Below are 15,056 nucleotides of genomic sequence, written 5' to 3' on the forward strand. Positions count from 1 at the left end.
CTGGGTAATTATGTCATTGGCATCGGTGAGCCACTGTCAATATGTGACATATTGAAATCGCGTTTGAATTTGCGCTTGTTTTTTGCTTTCACTTTGCAAATATCCAGGTGCCTTCTTTTGGCGCACCGGCCGGTCACGACAGGCGGGGGAAAAGTCACTCGGGTCAGAACATGGGGTGCCACCATCATCCCACTTCTGACACCAATGTGGCGAGCTCAGACAACGAGGAGACGGAGGTGTTGTTTGGTCTTGCTTCCCGTGAGCTAGCCAGGGAGCACAGCCGTTTATTGACATCTGCAGAAGAACACTGCCGCTAGCTAACTCCTCAGCGCGGCAACCGCACAGCAACAACAACACACAGAGCGCCCTCTGACCCCGGAAGGACACACCGTCGCAGCGAGAAGGCGTCACCCGTCACTATGGCAACATAAACAAAACATAACTGTACAAACAGAACCCTGAACAGCCCTGACCCGCTACATAGCCCCCGCCTAAGGGGTCAGTCGTCCCCGACGACCCCATTGCCCCACACAAAGTCCTGCAAATGTCCAGGTGCCTTCTTTTGGCGCACCGGCCGGTCACGACCGGCGGGGGAAAAGTCACTCGGGTCAGAACATGGGGTGCCACCATCATTCCACTTCTGACACTAATGTGGCGAGCTCAGACAACGAGGAGACGGAGGTGTCGTTTGGTCTTGCTTCCCGTGAGCTAGCCAGGGAGCACAGCCCTTTATTGACATCTGCAGAAGAACACTGCCGCTAGCTAACTGCTCAGCGCGGCAACCGCACAGCCACAACAACAACACACAGGGCGCCCTCTGACCCCGGAAGGACACACCGTCGCAGCGAGAGGGCGTCACCCGTCACTATGGCAACATAAACAAAACATAACTGTACAAACAGAACCCCGAACAGCCCTGACCCGCTACAATATGCTGCTGAGAATATAGCCCAGAAGAAGCGTATAGTATAGCTTTTATTTTGGAAAGAGCCATTTCTCTGTAATAAACTCTCTTTTCCAAAGATGAGTGATTCCTCAATCAGATACAGGTGTTACCGCGCCAGATCCGCGGCCCCGAACCGTAGTAAGGAAACCTCTGGCAGTTACTTGAAGGTTCCTCGTAGCCGGCAACAGCTTACTATACAGGTCAACTCCGCTAGCAAAAAGATCGAAGGAGGCGTAGGAAACTGCTTCACCGAACTTTATTTCTTCTCTAAGGCACGAACACAGCGTACAGTGGGCTGAAACAGTTTACTCACAGCGAGCATCGCCGACACAACTCTGGCTGTCGAGGGAGTTATTATATTCCTTTTATTTATTTTCTTTCCGTCTCTTCTGTAGCTAACCGTTACTTTTTCCCCTTCTCCGCTCTCTCTCTTCACACACACACACACACCAGGCAGTCCCGCTACACACATCCCGAATACATTTCCCATCAGGCTTCATCCTTAAAGGGCCATGCCTGTAACACAGGGCTTGCAAAATCGGGCTAGCGATTTTTCCAGTCGGGCTACCAAAATCTATCTCTGCCCTGCCCGTCGGGCTATTGTAGGAAGGAAAAATATATGTCAATGCTTTTGCATTCTTTCGGAAATGTAGCTGGGTAATTATGTCATTGGCATCGGTGAGCCACTGTCAATATGTGACATATTGAAATCGCGTTTGAATTTGCGCTTGTTTTTTGCTTTCACTTTGCAAATATCCAGGTGCCTTCTTTTGGCGCACCGGCCGGTCACGACAGGCGGGGGAAAAGTCACTCGGGTCAGAACATGGGGTGCCACCATCATCCCACTTCTGACACCAATGTGGCGAGCTCAGACAACGAGGAGACGGAGGTGTTGTTTGGTCTTGCTTCCCGTGAGCTAGCCAGGGAGCACAGCCGTTTATTGACATCTGCAGAAGAACACTGCCGCTAGCTAACTGCTCAGCGCGGCAACCGCACAGCAACAACAACACACAGAGCGCCCTCTGACCCCGGAAGGACACACCGTCGCAGCAAGAGGGCGTCACCCGTCACTATGGCAACATAAACAAAACATAACTGTACAAACAGAACCCTGAACAGCCCTGACCCGCTACAATATGCTGCTGAGAATATAGCCCAGAAGAAGCGTATAGTATAGCTTTTATTTTGGAAAGAGCCATTTCTCTGTAATAAACTCTCTTTTCCAAAGATGAGTGATTCCTCAATCAGATATATTTATTTTTTTAATTATTTTTGTTTCAGCAACATTAAATTTAAAAACTGTACTTTTGAGTTAAAATATATATTTATAATTTTAATAAATGACAAATTAAAAAGGCATGAACATTTTTTTTGTATCGAAAAAATATCGAACCGTGACACCAAAGTACCGAACCGAACCGTGAATGTTGTGTATCGTTGCACCCCTAGTATATATATATATATATATATATAATGTTCTTCCTCTACACCCCCCCCCAATTTTTGCACATGTCGAGGAGCATGTCAGGCTACATTTCCCTGTGTGTTATACTTGTATAACTATGCATGTGACAAATAAAGAACCTTGAACCTTGAACCTTGAACATCCAGATGAACAGAATCAACTTTTGGAATTTACTTACCTGGATGATTGAGCATGCATCAAGACAAAGACTAAAGGGTTTTTAAATCCTGCTCTTCACATACGAGGAATTGAATTTTCAGGCCCCATCTTATCTTAATGACCTTGTAGTACCATATCACCCTATTAGAGCACTTCGCTCTCGCTCTGCAGGCCTACTTGTTGTTCCTAGAGTATTTAAAAGTAGAATGGGAGGCAGAGCCTTCAGTTTTCAGGCCCCTCTTCTGTGGAACCAGCTTCCAGTTTGGATTCAGGAGACAGACACTATCTCTACTTTCAAGATTAGGCTTAAAACTTTCCTTTTTGCTAAAGCATATAGTTAGGGCTGGACCAGGTGACCCTGAATCCTCCCTTAGTTATGCTGCAATAGGTGTAGGCTGCTGGGGGACTCCCATGATGCACTGGGTGTTTCTTCTTCAGTCACCTTTGTTCACTCTCTATCTGTTTATACACTTCACTGCATTTAAATCATTAGTTGTTATTATTATTAATCTCTGGCTCTCTTCCACTGTGCGTCTTTGTCCTGCCTCTTTCCTCTCACTCCAAACTGCTTGCGTCAGTTTTTCCTTCCCACTGTTACCAAGTGCTTCCTCACTGGGGCTCATGTGATTGTTGAGGTTTTCGCTGTATACAGTTTGAGGTGGTTGTTATTGTGATTTGGTACTATAGGAATAAAACTAAATTGAATTAAATCGAACTAAATTTTCACAGATAGCTTGTTTTAAAAAGATGATTTGATTGGACCATATCTGGTTTCTGGTTGTTCTAATTTTGACAAGGAATACCAGAAGGCTTACCAGACTTATGGATGTAGAAATTATAAATAGCCAGTAAAGCCTGATAAAAGGCTTTTGTTTGCAGTTGAGTGAAAGCCATGAATATTCCAAACTGATACTTTGAATGGTGGTCTGCAGTTAGTCAGTCATTTTAGCTGAGGCACATCCGCAGCATAGTAGATAAAAGGTGGGACAGTGCCTGGTACTAATCCATATGTAGAAATGTGCTTTTTATTGTATGTGTTTAATGATTTTGTACGTCACTAAAGATGCTATAGATTGGATGTGCAGTTTAAAAAGGTGAATGCGCTCCAAACCACAATGCGTGCTGAAAAGTCCTCCCAGTGCCCGAACAGGATGAAATGGAATCAACGTTAAACGATGACAAACGGCCGCCTGCTTCAGTCATCAGTTAAATTCAAAAGTCAATATTTACTCTGATAGATGGAAATCATCTATGTATCTTTACTGACAATTAAGCTTTTAAGCCATTGTTGTTTGCGTTCTTACGTAAATGTCCCGATGGGCAATTATCTTTACAAAGAAGGGGCTCCAGTGAGACAGTGTGTTCTTTGTGATGTAAGAGATAAGGCTTCTACGTGGATAGAATTTCACCACAGTTTTCATTCATGCAGAACCTTTTATAAGGCGCCAGTGTTTGTTTTCCTACCCGAGTTCAGCAGGTTTAATGAGAGGGACCATTATGACGCTATGATCACTGTGCAGATTAGACCGCTCGCACATAAATTAGAATTACAAGATCAACAATGAAATAATGATGAAGTTATCTCTGTAGTTGCTGCACTCAGACGAGTCTTCTCCCACCCCCATTCTCTGCGGCCTGCTGGAGCGGGAGGGCTAGTAGGAGGAGTTGGCCGTCCGACTGCGGTCTGGGGTGTGGGGCCTCCCTGCTGCTGCGGAGTCGGGGTGGTCTGCCTCTCCCCACCGCAGGGAAAAGGGTAACACCACCTGGGTCTGGGTGCAATTCCCCCCTCCAGGGGCAAGGGTACCTAGACCCGGTTTGTAGAGTACGCTTGGGGAGTGTGATTGTGTGTACAGCGTCTCTTTATGTCTGTCTCCACGTTGGTTGAGTGTGGAGTGAGTGCATATGAGAGCATGAGGGTGGGAATGGATGTTTGTATCTGTGTGTGCCTGTATGTCTGTGTCTATATGTCAGGTTGGGTATCAGACGCCACCTCTCTGGGGACACCTCAGGCCCTCCAAGGTTTGGAGGCCTATCTCCACCCACCACCACTTCCCCTGCCGGTGGCGGACTCCCTCAGGTGTCGGTGTGTTGGTGGTTCTTTGTGTCTGGGGGTGGGCGTCCGGGTACACACCGGCTCACTCCTTGGCGGCCGCTTGTCGGGGCCTGGGACCTGGGGCTCGCTCGGGCCCCTTTGGAGGTGGGGTGCCACTCAGGCACAGCTGGGGGCCAGCGGAGCTCACGGGCGCGTCACTGCAACTCCCCCTGACTTCTGCTCCGCGGCTGCTGGGCGAGCCCTCATCTGGGACTCTCCTCAGCTCTTACTGGAACAGTGGCGCGGCTGCCCCTCTGTTGGTCTTCCTTGGTCTCTTGTGTTCTGGGGGCCTCTGGATGTCTGGAGTTTTGATCTCCTCCATACCTGCCTCATACCCTGGAGGACGGGGCTGTGGCTCCCCCACACTCCCTAGCAGATCGTTACATGGAGAAACCTTTGGAATGCAAGCATGCTGATCCACACAGGTATGCACACATGGGTATTCACAGACGCGGACTAAAGCTTTCTTGGCTGCTGCCTCAAAGCACACTGTGCGCTGTCTATCTTGCGTGCTGCACAATATCGTTTATTATTTAGTAAATATTGATATCTATGACTAGCTAGTTTATTGTGATGGTGCTTTGTTTTCTCTATTATTATGTTGCTCTTTGTTGTTTGCTGTCTCCTCTGTTTGTTTTTTTTGTTTGTTTTTTTTTTTTTCTCCATACAGGTGACCCAGGAGTTCTTTTTTTTTTTTCTCTCTTCCCCCCCTTCTCACCGTCTCTTCTCCCCTTTGGTTTTCTTTCTTTCTCTCCCCCTCTTTCTCTCATTCATTCCCCCTGTCCTATTTATTAAAAAAAAAAAAAAAAAAAATGACAAAGGATGAACTGAAGCTCTGCCATCACGTAATGTCGCATACTGCTGTTTCTGATGTCATTTAAAAAAAAAAAGAAAAAAAAAAAAAAAGAAAAAGATCCTGGTGTAGAATGTGATATTAAATAAATTCTAACAACAGCTTATCAAGCTTAAACGTGCTGCTGTTGTTCAGCCGCTGGTTTCCTCTTTCTGGCTTGAAGTGAGCGATAAACAAACAAGAGACGGGAGTCACGACAGAAAAGCCGATCAGCTGATCATTGATCAGTTTCATGATTGAAGTGGCAGCAGGAGAGAGGGAGAGAGAGGCAGCCGCTCCATATATCGGTTGTTAAGCTTAACGCGGGAATGCTTTACAAACATTCAGAGATGAACTTACACACTTGCTTTACTTCTCTCTGGGAAAACTTCCTCGGAGATGAAATGCTGGTTTGGTAGCGAAGCTCCAAAAACACACAGCCGCTCTATCACGTGAGCACACTGCTCCTACGTGCTACGGTTATGAGCCGAGTTACGCCGTTTCACAAGTTTTGTGAGGTGCTTTTTTGATATTTAATGGATGGATTACATTTTTTTTATTTCTCGACCGATATCCGATCCAGTAATTTACGTCAGTATCAGACCGATACCGATACGTAATATCTCTAATTTAGACTGCTTGTTTGCTTGGCATATACTGTTCAGAAAGGAAGTATCCCCTAAAACCGATCAGATGCTCATCAACTGTGATGTTTGAACATGGGTTATAGATGAGTTGCTAGCACTCCACACACTTGTCCCAAACCTCTCTGATCTATGCCAGTTTGTCTTGTGGATGACAACCTAGTCTATCACGGCTGTCAAAGCAAATCAGCCGTAACAACATGTAAAACTTCTGCACTGACATTGTGGACCAAAAAATTGTCCATCTAAATTCTGCATCCCATAAACTGTTGGTAGATTCATTTCTAAATCTATACACACCACTCAAAATCAAGACTTGTGTGTGCTTTGATGTCTTTCTGGGTTATCTCTTTGCTATTGCCTTTGTAGGTACGTTTCCCTTCCAGGTTAGTCCAGGTTCTTTACATTTTGCTGTCAACAAAATTGATGTGAAGCTTTCTTCTGCCAACTCGATAGCCTTCATCCAGCTGTTCTACGATGCTAAGCCTGTCAATAAGGTTGCTATTCTCCAAGTGGCTACTTTTCTGTTAAGTATTTTAAGTTTGGGAATTCACTGTGGTCCACAAGGCTTTGATACCAGGACTTTGAAGCAGACATGGAAAGCACACCCCGCATTCAGTTAGTCAAACGTGTTTTTCATACAGCTTGACTGAGAAGGTCCATGTATATGTTCCACCAAAATCCATTGACTGCTGCTGAATGTTTCATTCTTGATAGTTGGGTCCATGCTTTTTAATTCTCTCTTTTTCTTCGACCAATAAAAAAGAAGAAAAGAAAAAGAAGAAAAAAAAAGAAAAAAACGAGAAAAAAAAAAAAAAAAAAAAAAGGAAAGAGCCATTTCTCTGTAATAAACTCTCTTTTCCAAAGATGAGTGATTCCTCAATCAGATATATTTATTTTTTTAATTATTTTTGTTTCAGCAACATTAAATTTAAAAACTGTACTTTTGAGTTAAAATATATATTTATAATTTTAATAAATGACAAATTAAAAAGGCATGAACATTTTTTTTGTATCGAAAAAATATCGAACCGTGACACCAAAGTACCAAACCGAACCGTGAATTTTGTGTATCGTTGCACCCCTAGTATATATATATATATATATATAATGTTCTTCCTCTACACAACCCCCCCCCCCCAATTTTTGCACATGTCGAGGAGCATGTCAGGCTACATTTCCCTGTGTGTTATACTTGTATAACTATGCATGTGACAAATAAAGAACCTTGAACCTTGAACCTTGAACATCCAGATGAACAGAATCAACTTTTGGAATTTACTTACCTGGATGATTGAGCATGCATCAAGACAAAGACTAAAGGGTTTTTAAATCCTGCTCTTCACATACGAGGAATTGAATTTTCAGGCCCCATCTTATCTTAATGACCTTGTAGTACCATATCACCCTATTAGAGCACTTCGCTCTCACTCTGCAGGCCTACTTGTTGTTCCTAGAGTATTTAAAAGTAGAATGGGAGGCAGAGCCTTCAGTTTTCAGGCCCCTCTTCTGTGGAACCAGCTTCCAGTTTGGATTCAGGAGACAGACACTATCTCTACTTTCAAGATTAGGCTTAAAACTTTCCTTTTTGCTAAAGCATATAGTTAGGGCTGGACCAGGTGACCCTGAATCCTCCCTTAGTTATGCTGCAATAGGTGTAGGCTGCTGAGGGACTCCCATGATGCACTGGGTGTTTCTTCTTCAGTCACCTTTGTTCACTCTCTATCTGTTTATACACTTCACTGCATTTAAATCATTAGTTGTTATTATTATTAATCTCTGCCTCTTTCCTCTCACTCCAAACTGCTTGCGTCAGTTTTTCCTTCCCACTGTTACCAAGTGCTTCCTCACTGGGGCTCATGTGATTGTTGAGGTTTTCGCTGTATACAGTTTGAGGTGGTTGTTATTGTGATTTGGTACTATAGGAATAAAACTAAATTGAATTAAATCGAACTAAATTTTCACAGATAGCTTGTTTTAAAAAGATGATTTGATTGGACCATATCTGGTTTCTGGTTGTTCTAATTTTGACAAGGAATACCAGAAGGCTTACCAGACTTATGGATGTAGAAATTATAAATAGCCAGTAAAGCCTGATAAATGGCTTTTGTTTGCAGTTGAGTGAAAGCCATGAATATTCCAAACTGATACTTTGGATGGTGGTCTGCAGTTAGTCAGTCATTTTAGCTGAGGCACATCCGCAGCATAGTAGATAAAAGGTGGGACAGTGCCTGGTACTAATCCATATGTAGAAATGTGCTTTTTATTGTATGTGTTTAATGATTTTGTACGTCACTAAAGATGCTATAGATTGGATGTGCAGTTTAAAAAGGTGAATGCGCTCCAAACCACAATGCGTGCTGAAAAGTCCTCCCAGTGCCCGAACAGGATGAAATGGAATCAACGTTAAACGATGACAAACGGCCGCCTGCTTCAGTCATCAGTTAAATTCAAAAGTCAATATTTACTCTGATAGATGGAAATCATCTATGTATCTTTACTGACAATTAAGCTTTTAAGCCATTGTTGTTTGCGTTCTTACGTAAATGTCCCGATGGGCAATTATCTTTACAAAGAAGGGGCTCCAGTGAGACAGTGTGTTCTTTGTGATGTAAGAGATAAGGCTTCTACGTGGATAGAATTTCACCACAGTTTTCATTCATGCAGAACCTTTTATAAGGCGCCAGTGTTTGTTTTCCTACCCGAGTTCAGCAGGTTTAATGAGAGGGACCATTATGACGCTATGATCACTGTGCAGATTAGACCGCTCGCACATAAATTAGAATTACAAGATCAACAATGAAATAATGATGAAGTTATCTCTGTAGTTGCTGCACTCAGACGCCATTTGACCGTGTTTTACCTGTAATTGATTCTACAGCGTCCGCCCAGCCGCACTCATGTTGTGGGGATGCTGGTGGAGGGAACTTGGATCGACAGTAATGAATACTCTTACGACCGTAGAAGCCACCGTCTATCATCAACACCTGACCCGAACCACACTGCAGAGTGGTGTTACGACCCTCACACACAATGGTTCTCCCAGACTCTGAAAAGATTACAAGGCAGTGTAAAAGTAATTCTTCGTATGGAGTGATTCAGTGTGCAACACAGTCTTCGTCAGAATACTTACCAAACTGGCAAATAAAACTCCGGTTTTTGCTGCAGTTGTTTCTGGCCTCCCAGTGAAAGCCCGAGTTTCTCAGGACGTAGCCACAAGCTGCTCCAGGCTCTGGACTGCTCACCCACTTTGAATATGTGACAGGTGAACCATCGAGCCAAGAGAGATGACCTGATGATGCAAAAAAGCCATGAAAGCCCACTGATGAACATACACGCATCAATAATGCATCTAGAGCAGAGCTCATTCAGTTTCTGTTACCATTTGGGGCTTACAAAAAGTTTATTATTATAAACTGTGGTCCAAGTTGACTCCAACTACTAACCTGGTGGGTGTAAGTTTTTTTTTTTTTTTAGTGTACTTTATATTTTTACTTTGTGCAGAATTCTCAATCAGTGTGTTATATGAAGCCATTTCTCTCTATGCTGTGAAAATCTCAGTGGGAACAAATTTACCATAATTTGTCAGACTGCTGATTTCCTAGCTCTTTGTATTGTGCCGTGTTTAATCTGAGCATTCTCCACCATCCGAGATACAGAATTGATTTTCTGATTGATTTTCTAACCACAGGAGAAGAGAGCATTATCAGTGCAGTAAGAAAAAGGCGTCTTTGGTCGTTTAGTTTTGGAACTGATGCACAGTTCGTCCATGCAAACGTTTTGTTGTTAATGTTTGATTTAAAGTCATCAGTTAGAGGTCTGCTGGGAAATATCCACTAACAATAAAAACAAGTGTGACTTCTTACCTTCAGCAGATGGTGCCACACCAAACCAAAAGTCTTCCTTAGTGTCCATGTGTCTCTCGAGGAAGTACTGGGTGTCCTCGTCAGGGATAAAAGCAAGGTGTCCTCCATTCCCCTCACACCAAGCTTGAGCACTGAAGAAAGAGTGCCGGATACCCACAAATTCAAAGCAAGAGCCCCCGAAAGCCCTTTGGTGTTCTGGACAGGTGACATTTGTCTCATTTTCAGCCAAAGAGTGACAGCTGAGTGTCATCAAGATCAGCAGGTGCAAAATTGCCTGGCACATCCGTTCTGCTCTCACCTCCGAAATCAAAAGTTAGTCTCACTAGTTCTCTTTTAGCTTTTCTTGGAGGTTTCAGGTCTGAACTGATGTTTTTAAACACAACCGAGTGACATCCTACAGCTGAGCGTGTCTGACAGAAGCACCGCTCACACACCCTTTTGTAGTTACTGTAGAACACTGTTGACGTACTATACTAGCTTCAGAACCAACGAATGCATTTGCGTTTGTTACATAAACAGGAACAAAAGGGAATATGAAACTGATTACACAGTACTTACAAAAAAAATGCAAGCCTAGTAAGTCTGAAGGTTTACACAACGAGTCATCGCTATGTTAAAGAAAAACGAACAATTAAATGATGTTTTACTTCATTTTTTTAGTTAAATAGTTTCTTTTCACCCACTAATGAAACTTTTTTTAAAGTACACATGAGTGTGTGTGTGTGTGTGTGTGTGTGTGTGTGTGTATTTGTCTTAAAAAATCACACTCTACAAAGACAGAGAAATGTCAACCTTATTTTATATTTGTCTCTGCAGTAGTTACAACTGATATAAGAAAGTGTTTTTCACTGTGATGAATCCAGAGATAATTATTAACCTGCTGCACATTTCATCCCAAATCTGTCCTAAAACCATTCAGCTCATAGTTCTTCGTCCACTTTCTAGTCATTTTCCACTCTGTTGTCACACTTTTTCAGCAAATAGCTCTAAAAACCATGTTACAGTATGTTCTGTAGTTGCATGTTCTGAAGCATTTAGCAGCTACAAACTTAACTATGTTACATTTTGATAGCGCCTGTCCATCCAGTTTTTTTTTTTTTTTTACAAACCTGAGTATGTCTTTGACACAAGAAAACCACAGGATATTTTTCACAGTAGCTTGGATCAATTGGGTGGACTAAGAGCAGCGCTGCACTTTGATTGTGTCATTGATTTCACAGCAGGTGTGAATTCAACCAAATGACCAAGAATAATGGACATAATACCTATAGTCTCCAGCTATCCACAGCTCTGTTGTGGCTTGTAGTTACAGTAATTTCAAGAACTGCAATGACAGGACACTCGGATCCTTCAGGATGTAAAATGAAATGCTGTCTGTCTGTCTGTCTCTGTGCCTTGGTATGTCCCTGAATCCTGGGATGGGTATCAATGCCCTTTACTAAAACTATTTCTGGGCAGGTTTTTCTGTGTGATGGTGCACATCATCTTTCTAACTATCACTGGGGAGTGCTGTTATTGTGGCTGGTGACACATGAACACCAAGACCCAAGGTTTTCCTTAAATCACTTTTATGTGGTTTACCTTCCACTGGTTTGAGTATTGTGGCTGATCAATGTTACCTTTTAAAGAGCAATAAAGACCTTCAGCTGTAATAAAGCGAGAACTGTTTCTGAAAAGATGCACCAATATTTTATATTAAATTGAGGCTTACTTTAGAGTAACTCCCAAGGATGTTACTGATTCCCGTAAGGAGGCACATTTTACATTGGAATTTTTTTTATTCAGGAAGATAGTCTTGAAAGTAAAACTGCAATTTATAAAGAAGGTCGGGTACAATAAATATCACCTTTCTATTTAAGCTGCTGCCTTTTTTTAAACGTTCTTATGAGTCACTTTTATATATTACTTGGGATGCTGCACAAACATCTTTCCTCACAAATAATTTTCTCTCCACAGTTGCACCTACGGCGAGTCTTCCTCACCCCCTTTCTTTCCCCTCGTTTCTGTTCATCTTTCATTGTGAATCTGTGTTACTGTCCTAGCATGTGTCCTTCTAATATGCTTCATTTAATCCTTGATGGCTTTTCATTACAAATGCGTGACTGAACCATTACAAAAGGCTTGTTTGTAGTGATTCACTGCTGCGAGCTAAAATTCCGTCTTTACATCCTGGTCATGTGTGAGCAGTAGTCATGTGCACCTGCAGCCACTGTGCTTTGTAAAAGGCTTTTAGCCACTTAGAACACCAAAAGAGGGCGGCTTTGTTTCCAGAATGAATGAGATCCTGCAACTCTGCTGCAGTGATTCGATCTGTGGAGCTTGGTTCTGCCACGAGTCAGAGATACTTGAACGTCTTCTGTGTAGGTTGTTCTATTGTTTTATCATTCACCCAATTATTGCAATCATCTTCTAAGAACACAAACAGAAAACATGGAAACACAATGAGTCACGAGCAAGTTTTCCTACCAAATTATGGCAGGTAAATTCAACCTGGTAAACCTGGAAGTTTATTTTGAACTTTTGAACACGTTAAGCTGCAACACACCAAAGCAAGCTAATGCAACCAGCTGACCGGGTCTAAAGTTGAAATTCAAATATTGAGACAAACCAGTTGTTTCTTGTATACAACATGGGAAGTAGCAGCTGCAGTTTTTTACCTTTAATGACCTTTCATACTTTTAAACAGTCAGTTTTATGGTTTACTTAAATATAGAGACCTCCTGTCTCCATATAAAAAGAAAAAAAACAAAAAAAACAATAATAGAGTAGTAGAACAATAATAGAACTAATCAGGCCAAGTTTTTCTCAAATAACTAGGAGAAATTAAATGTAAAATGTATTCCAAACAAAAGACTTGGCTGTCAGGAGGTTAAAAAAATTAGCTTTTTAAATGTCAAAACTTCTGTCTTCCCCCGCGTTGCTGTTCCTTTTGTAGCTCAACGCCTAATGCTCAATACTGCCTGGCCATTAAGAATGCAGGCCGTGTTCAATAACAGATGGATGTGGACGTTCTTGAACCTGTAGACTAAGAAATGGAAATGAAACACTTTAGTAAAAATGGGCACAAGAGCCAATAATAAAGATTTTTCCAATTGTGCCGGGAACAAAGCCATTTCACCCGACAGCTGATGACATAAATCTGTGTGTGGAGGTAAGCAGGTTTATTCCATGAGCTGAAATGTCGTGTCCTGCTTCACATTTCATGTCTTCAGTTCAGCCTTTTAAAAAAACTGCAAAAGGACAACTGGGTGTTAAAAACACTAGAAGTTTTAGAGGAAGCCTACATCACAAAAATGATAGATTTGATGTTATTATTTTTTAAATAGAGAAATAAAATATTTTGAGAAATGATTTCAGTTGTAATTCTTTTTTTTAATCTTGGCCTTTTCTTCCGATGTTTTTGTGTCTCTCTTTTTTTACCGTCTGCTGTTTGCTTGATTCTGTTGACTTTTGTGCCTGTTTAAGGTTACTTCCTGTTGTATTTTTTAAAGCGCATTTCTGCGTTTTAACCTTCCTCCTTTGTTTCTTTTCCCAGCCTTGCTTTTATCTTAATTGACCTGTTTCCTATTATCTTTATTAGTGCTTATGTATCTGTCTGCCACCTGCACCCAAATACTTCCTCTTATTATCTTCTGGCTTCTCCGGTTTATTTTTTTCCTTGTTTATCTGATTGGACTTTTGTATTGCACATTTTGTTAAAATGAATTGTTTTGGAATTGAATGTTTTGCCTTTTTAAGTTATGAATTTATGTTAACTAAGTACATTATTTTTCAGTGATTCCAAACACACTGCCAGTGCAACAAAACCAAAAGCCTACCAGGATAGAAAAGCATGCAATGGAGCACTGACAGTCCCCAGATCCTGGACATCAACATTACTGAAGCAGTGTGGAATCATCTTGACAGAGATAAGATAAAAAGGAAACCAACATTCAAATAAGAGCCACGAATGTCTTCAAGGAACTTTTCAAGAAACTATTCTTGAAGATTACTTAAAAAAATGACGAGGATCCTTGTCTGAGACACTTCTTACTTTATTGAGGACTAAAGATAGAGAATGCTGACCTTTATCCACATTAGAATTATACAAACGGTGTTTATGCCTAATGTCATCTACTGTCATGCATGTTTTCACATATTTAAAAAAAAAAAAATTCAGTGCAACTTTTTCCTATTTTCTGTCACGAAATTTGAGAAAATTTCTATTCTAGGTATTAGTTATTGTTTCTGTCATATCTCCTCCCTCTTCAGCACGTTTTGAGCACCTTTAAGGACAACTGCTATCACTGCCACTCAGTTGACATTCGGTATATCTCTTTTAAACCCACAGATGTTTCTAAGCTGCAGTCCTGAACAGGATTTAAACACTGTTAAAAGTTGGATAGTTCACAACTTTCTCCAACTTAATGAAAAAATGTTATAAAAAGGAAGTCCTGGTTTGAGCCCCTGACAGAGTTATGGTCCCCCTGCAACAACTGCTAAATTGTCTCTCAGGCGCCTTGGGGTAATTTTAAATCTGCTTTCACTCTCGATGTTCCCGTCAAATCTCAGGTTCACTCTTGTTCACTTAAAACATTTTTCCAAACGAAGTACCATAGTGTCACGCTCTGAACTGGAGATTATTATTCATGTGTTTATTTAATCATGTTGCATTACTGTAACTCACTGTTCACTTGTCTAAGAAAAAACTGCATAGAACATCTGCAGAGCTCTTCATGGACAAGCACCAGCTTACATCAGTGGACTGCCATACGTCCCGAGCAGGTCTGCGAGGCCATGTGATCAGGGCCGACTTGTTGTACATCATACAAGGCTGAAAACTAAAGGTGACAGAGCTTTTGTCACAGTGGCCTCCAAACTCTGGAACTCTCTCCCTCTGAGCTTGAGATCTGTGCACTCAGTAGTTTCTTTCAAGAAACTTCTAAAAACTCAACTTTGTAGATTTGCATTCAGTCGGCTCTTTTTCTGTTTTTATGCTCTGGTAGTTTGTTGTGAAGCACTTTGGGATCTTTGTCTTGAAAGGAGCTATAAATAAGACTTTACTTTAGTTTA

The 15,056-nt window shown here is 41.8% G+C and overlaps 1 protein-coding gene across 1 annotated transcript in view; it reads right to left on the reverse strand.

Annotated features, from left to right (window-relative positions):
* LOC309690773 (polycystin-1-like protein 2) overlaps positions 1-10,360 on the reverse strand; it is a 51,201-nt gene extending 40,841 nt beyond the window's left edge. Inside the window, exons 1-3 of the mRNA XM_082508108.1 lie at positions 10,005-10,360; positions 9,272-9,430; positions 9,002-9,187 (exon numbers count right to left, since the gene is read on the reverse strand). Of these exons, the coding sequence (XP_082364234.1) occupies positions 9,002-9,187; positions 9,272-9,430; positions 10,005-10,287 (628 nt within the window). The 5' untranslated portion in view covers positions 10,288-10,360. The remainder of the gene's footprint in view (positions 1-9,001; positions 9,188-9,271; positions 9,431-10,004) is intronic.
* Positions 10,361-15,056: the final 4,696 nt, after the last annotated feature.

The sequence above is a fragment of the Aulonocara stuartgranti genome (genome assembly GCF_965226115.1).
Source record: "Aulonocara stuartgranti genome assembly, chromosome: 16".
Lineage (NCBI taxonomy): Eukaryota > Metazoa > Chordata > Actinopteri > Cichliformes > Cichlidae > Aulonocara > Aulonocara stuartgranti.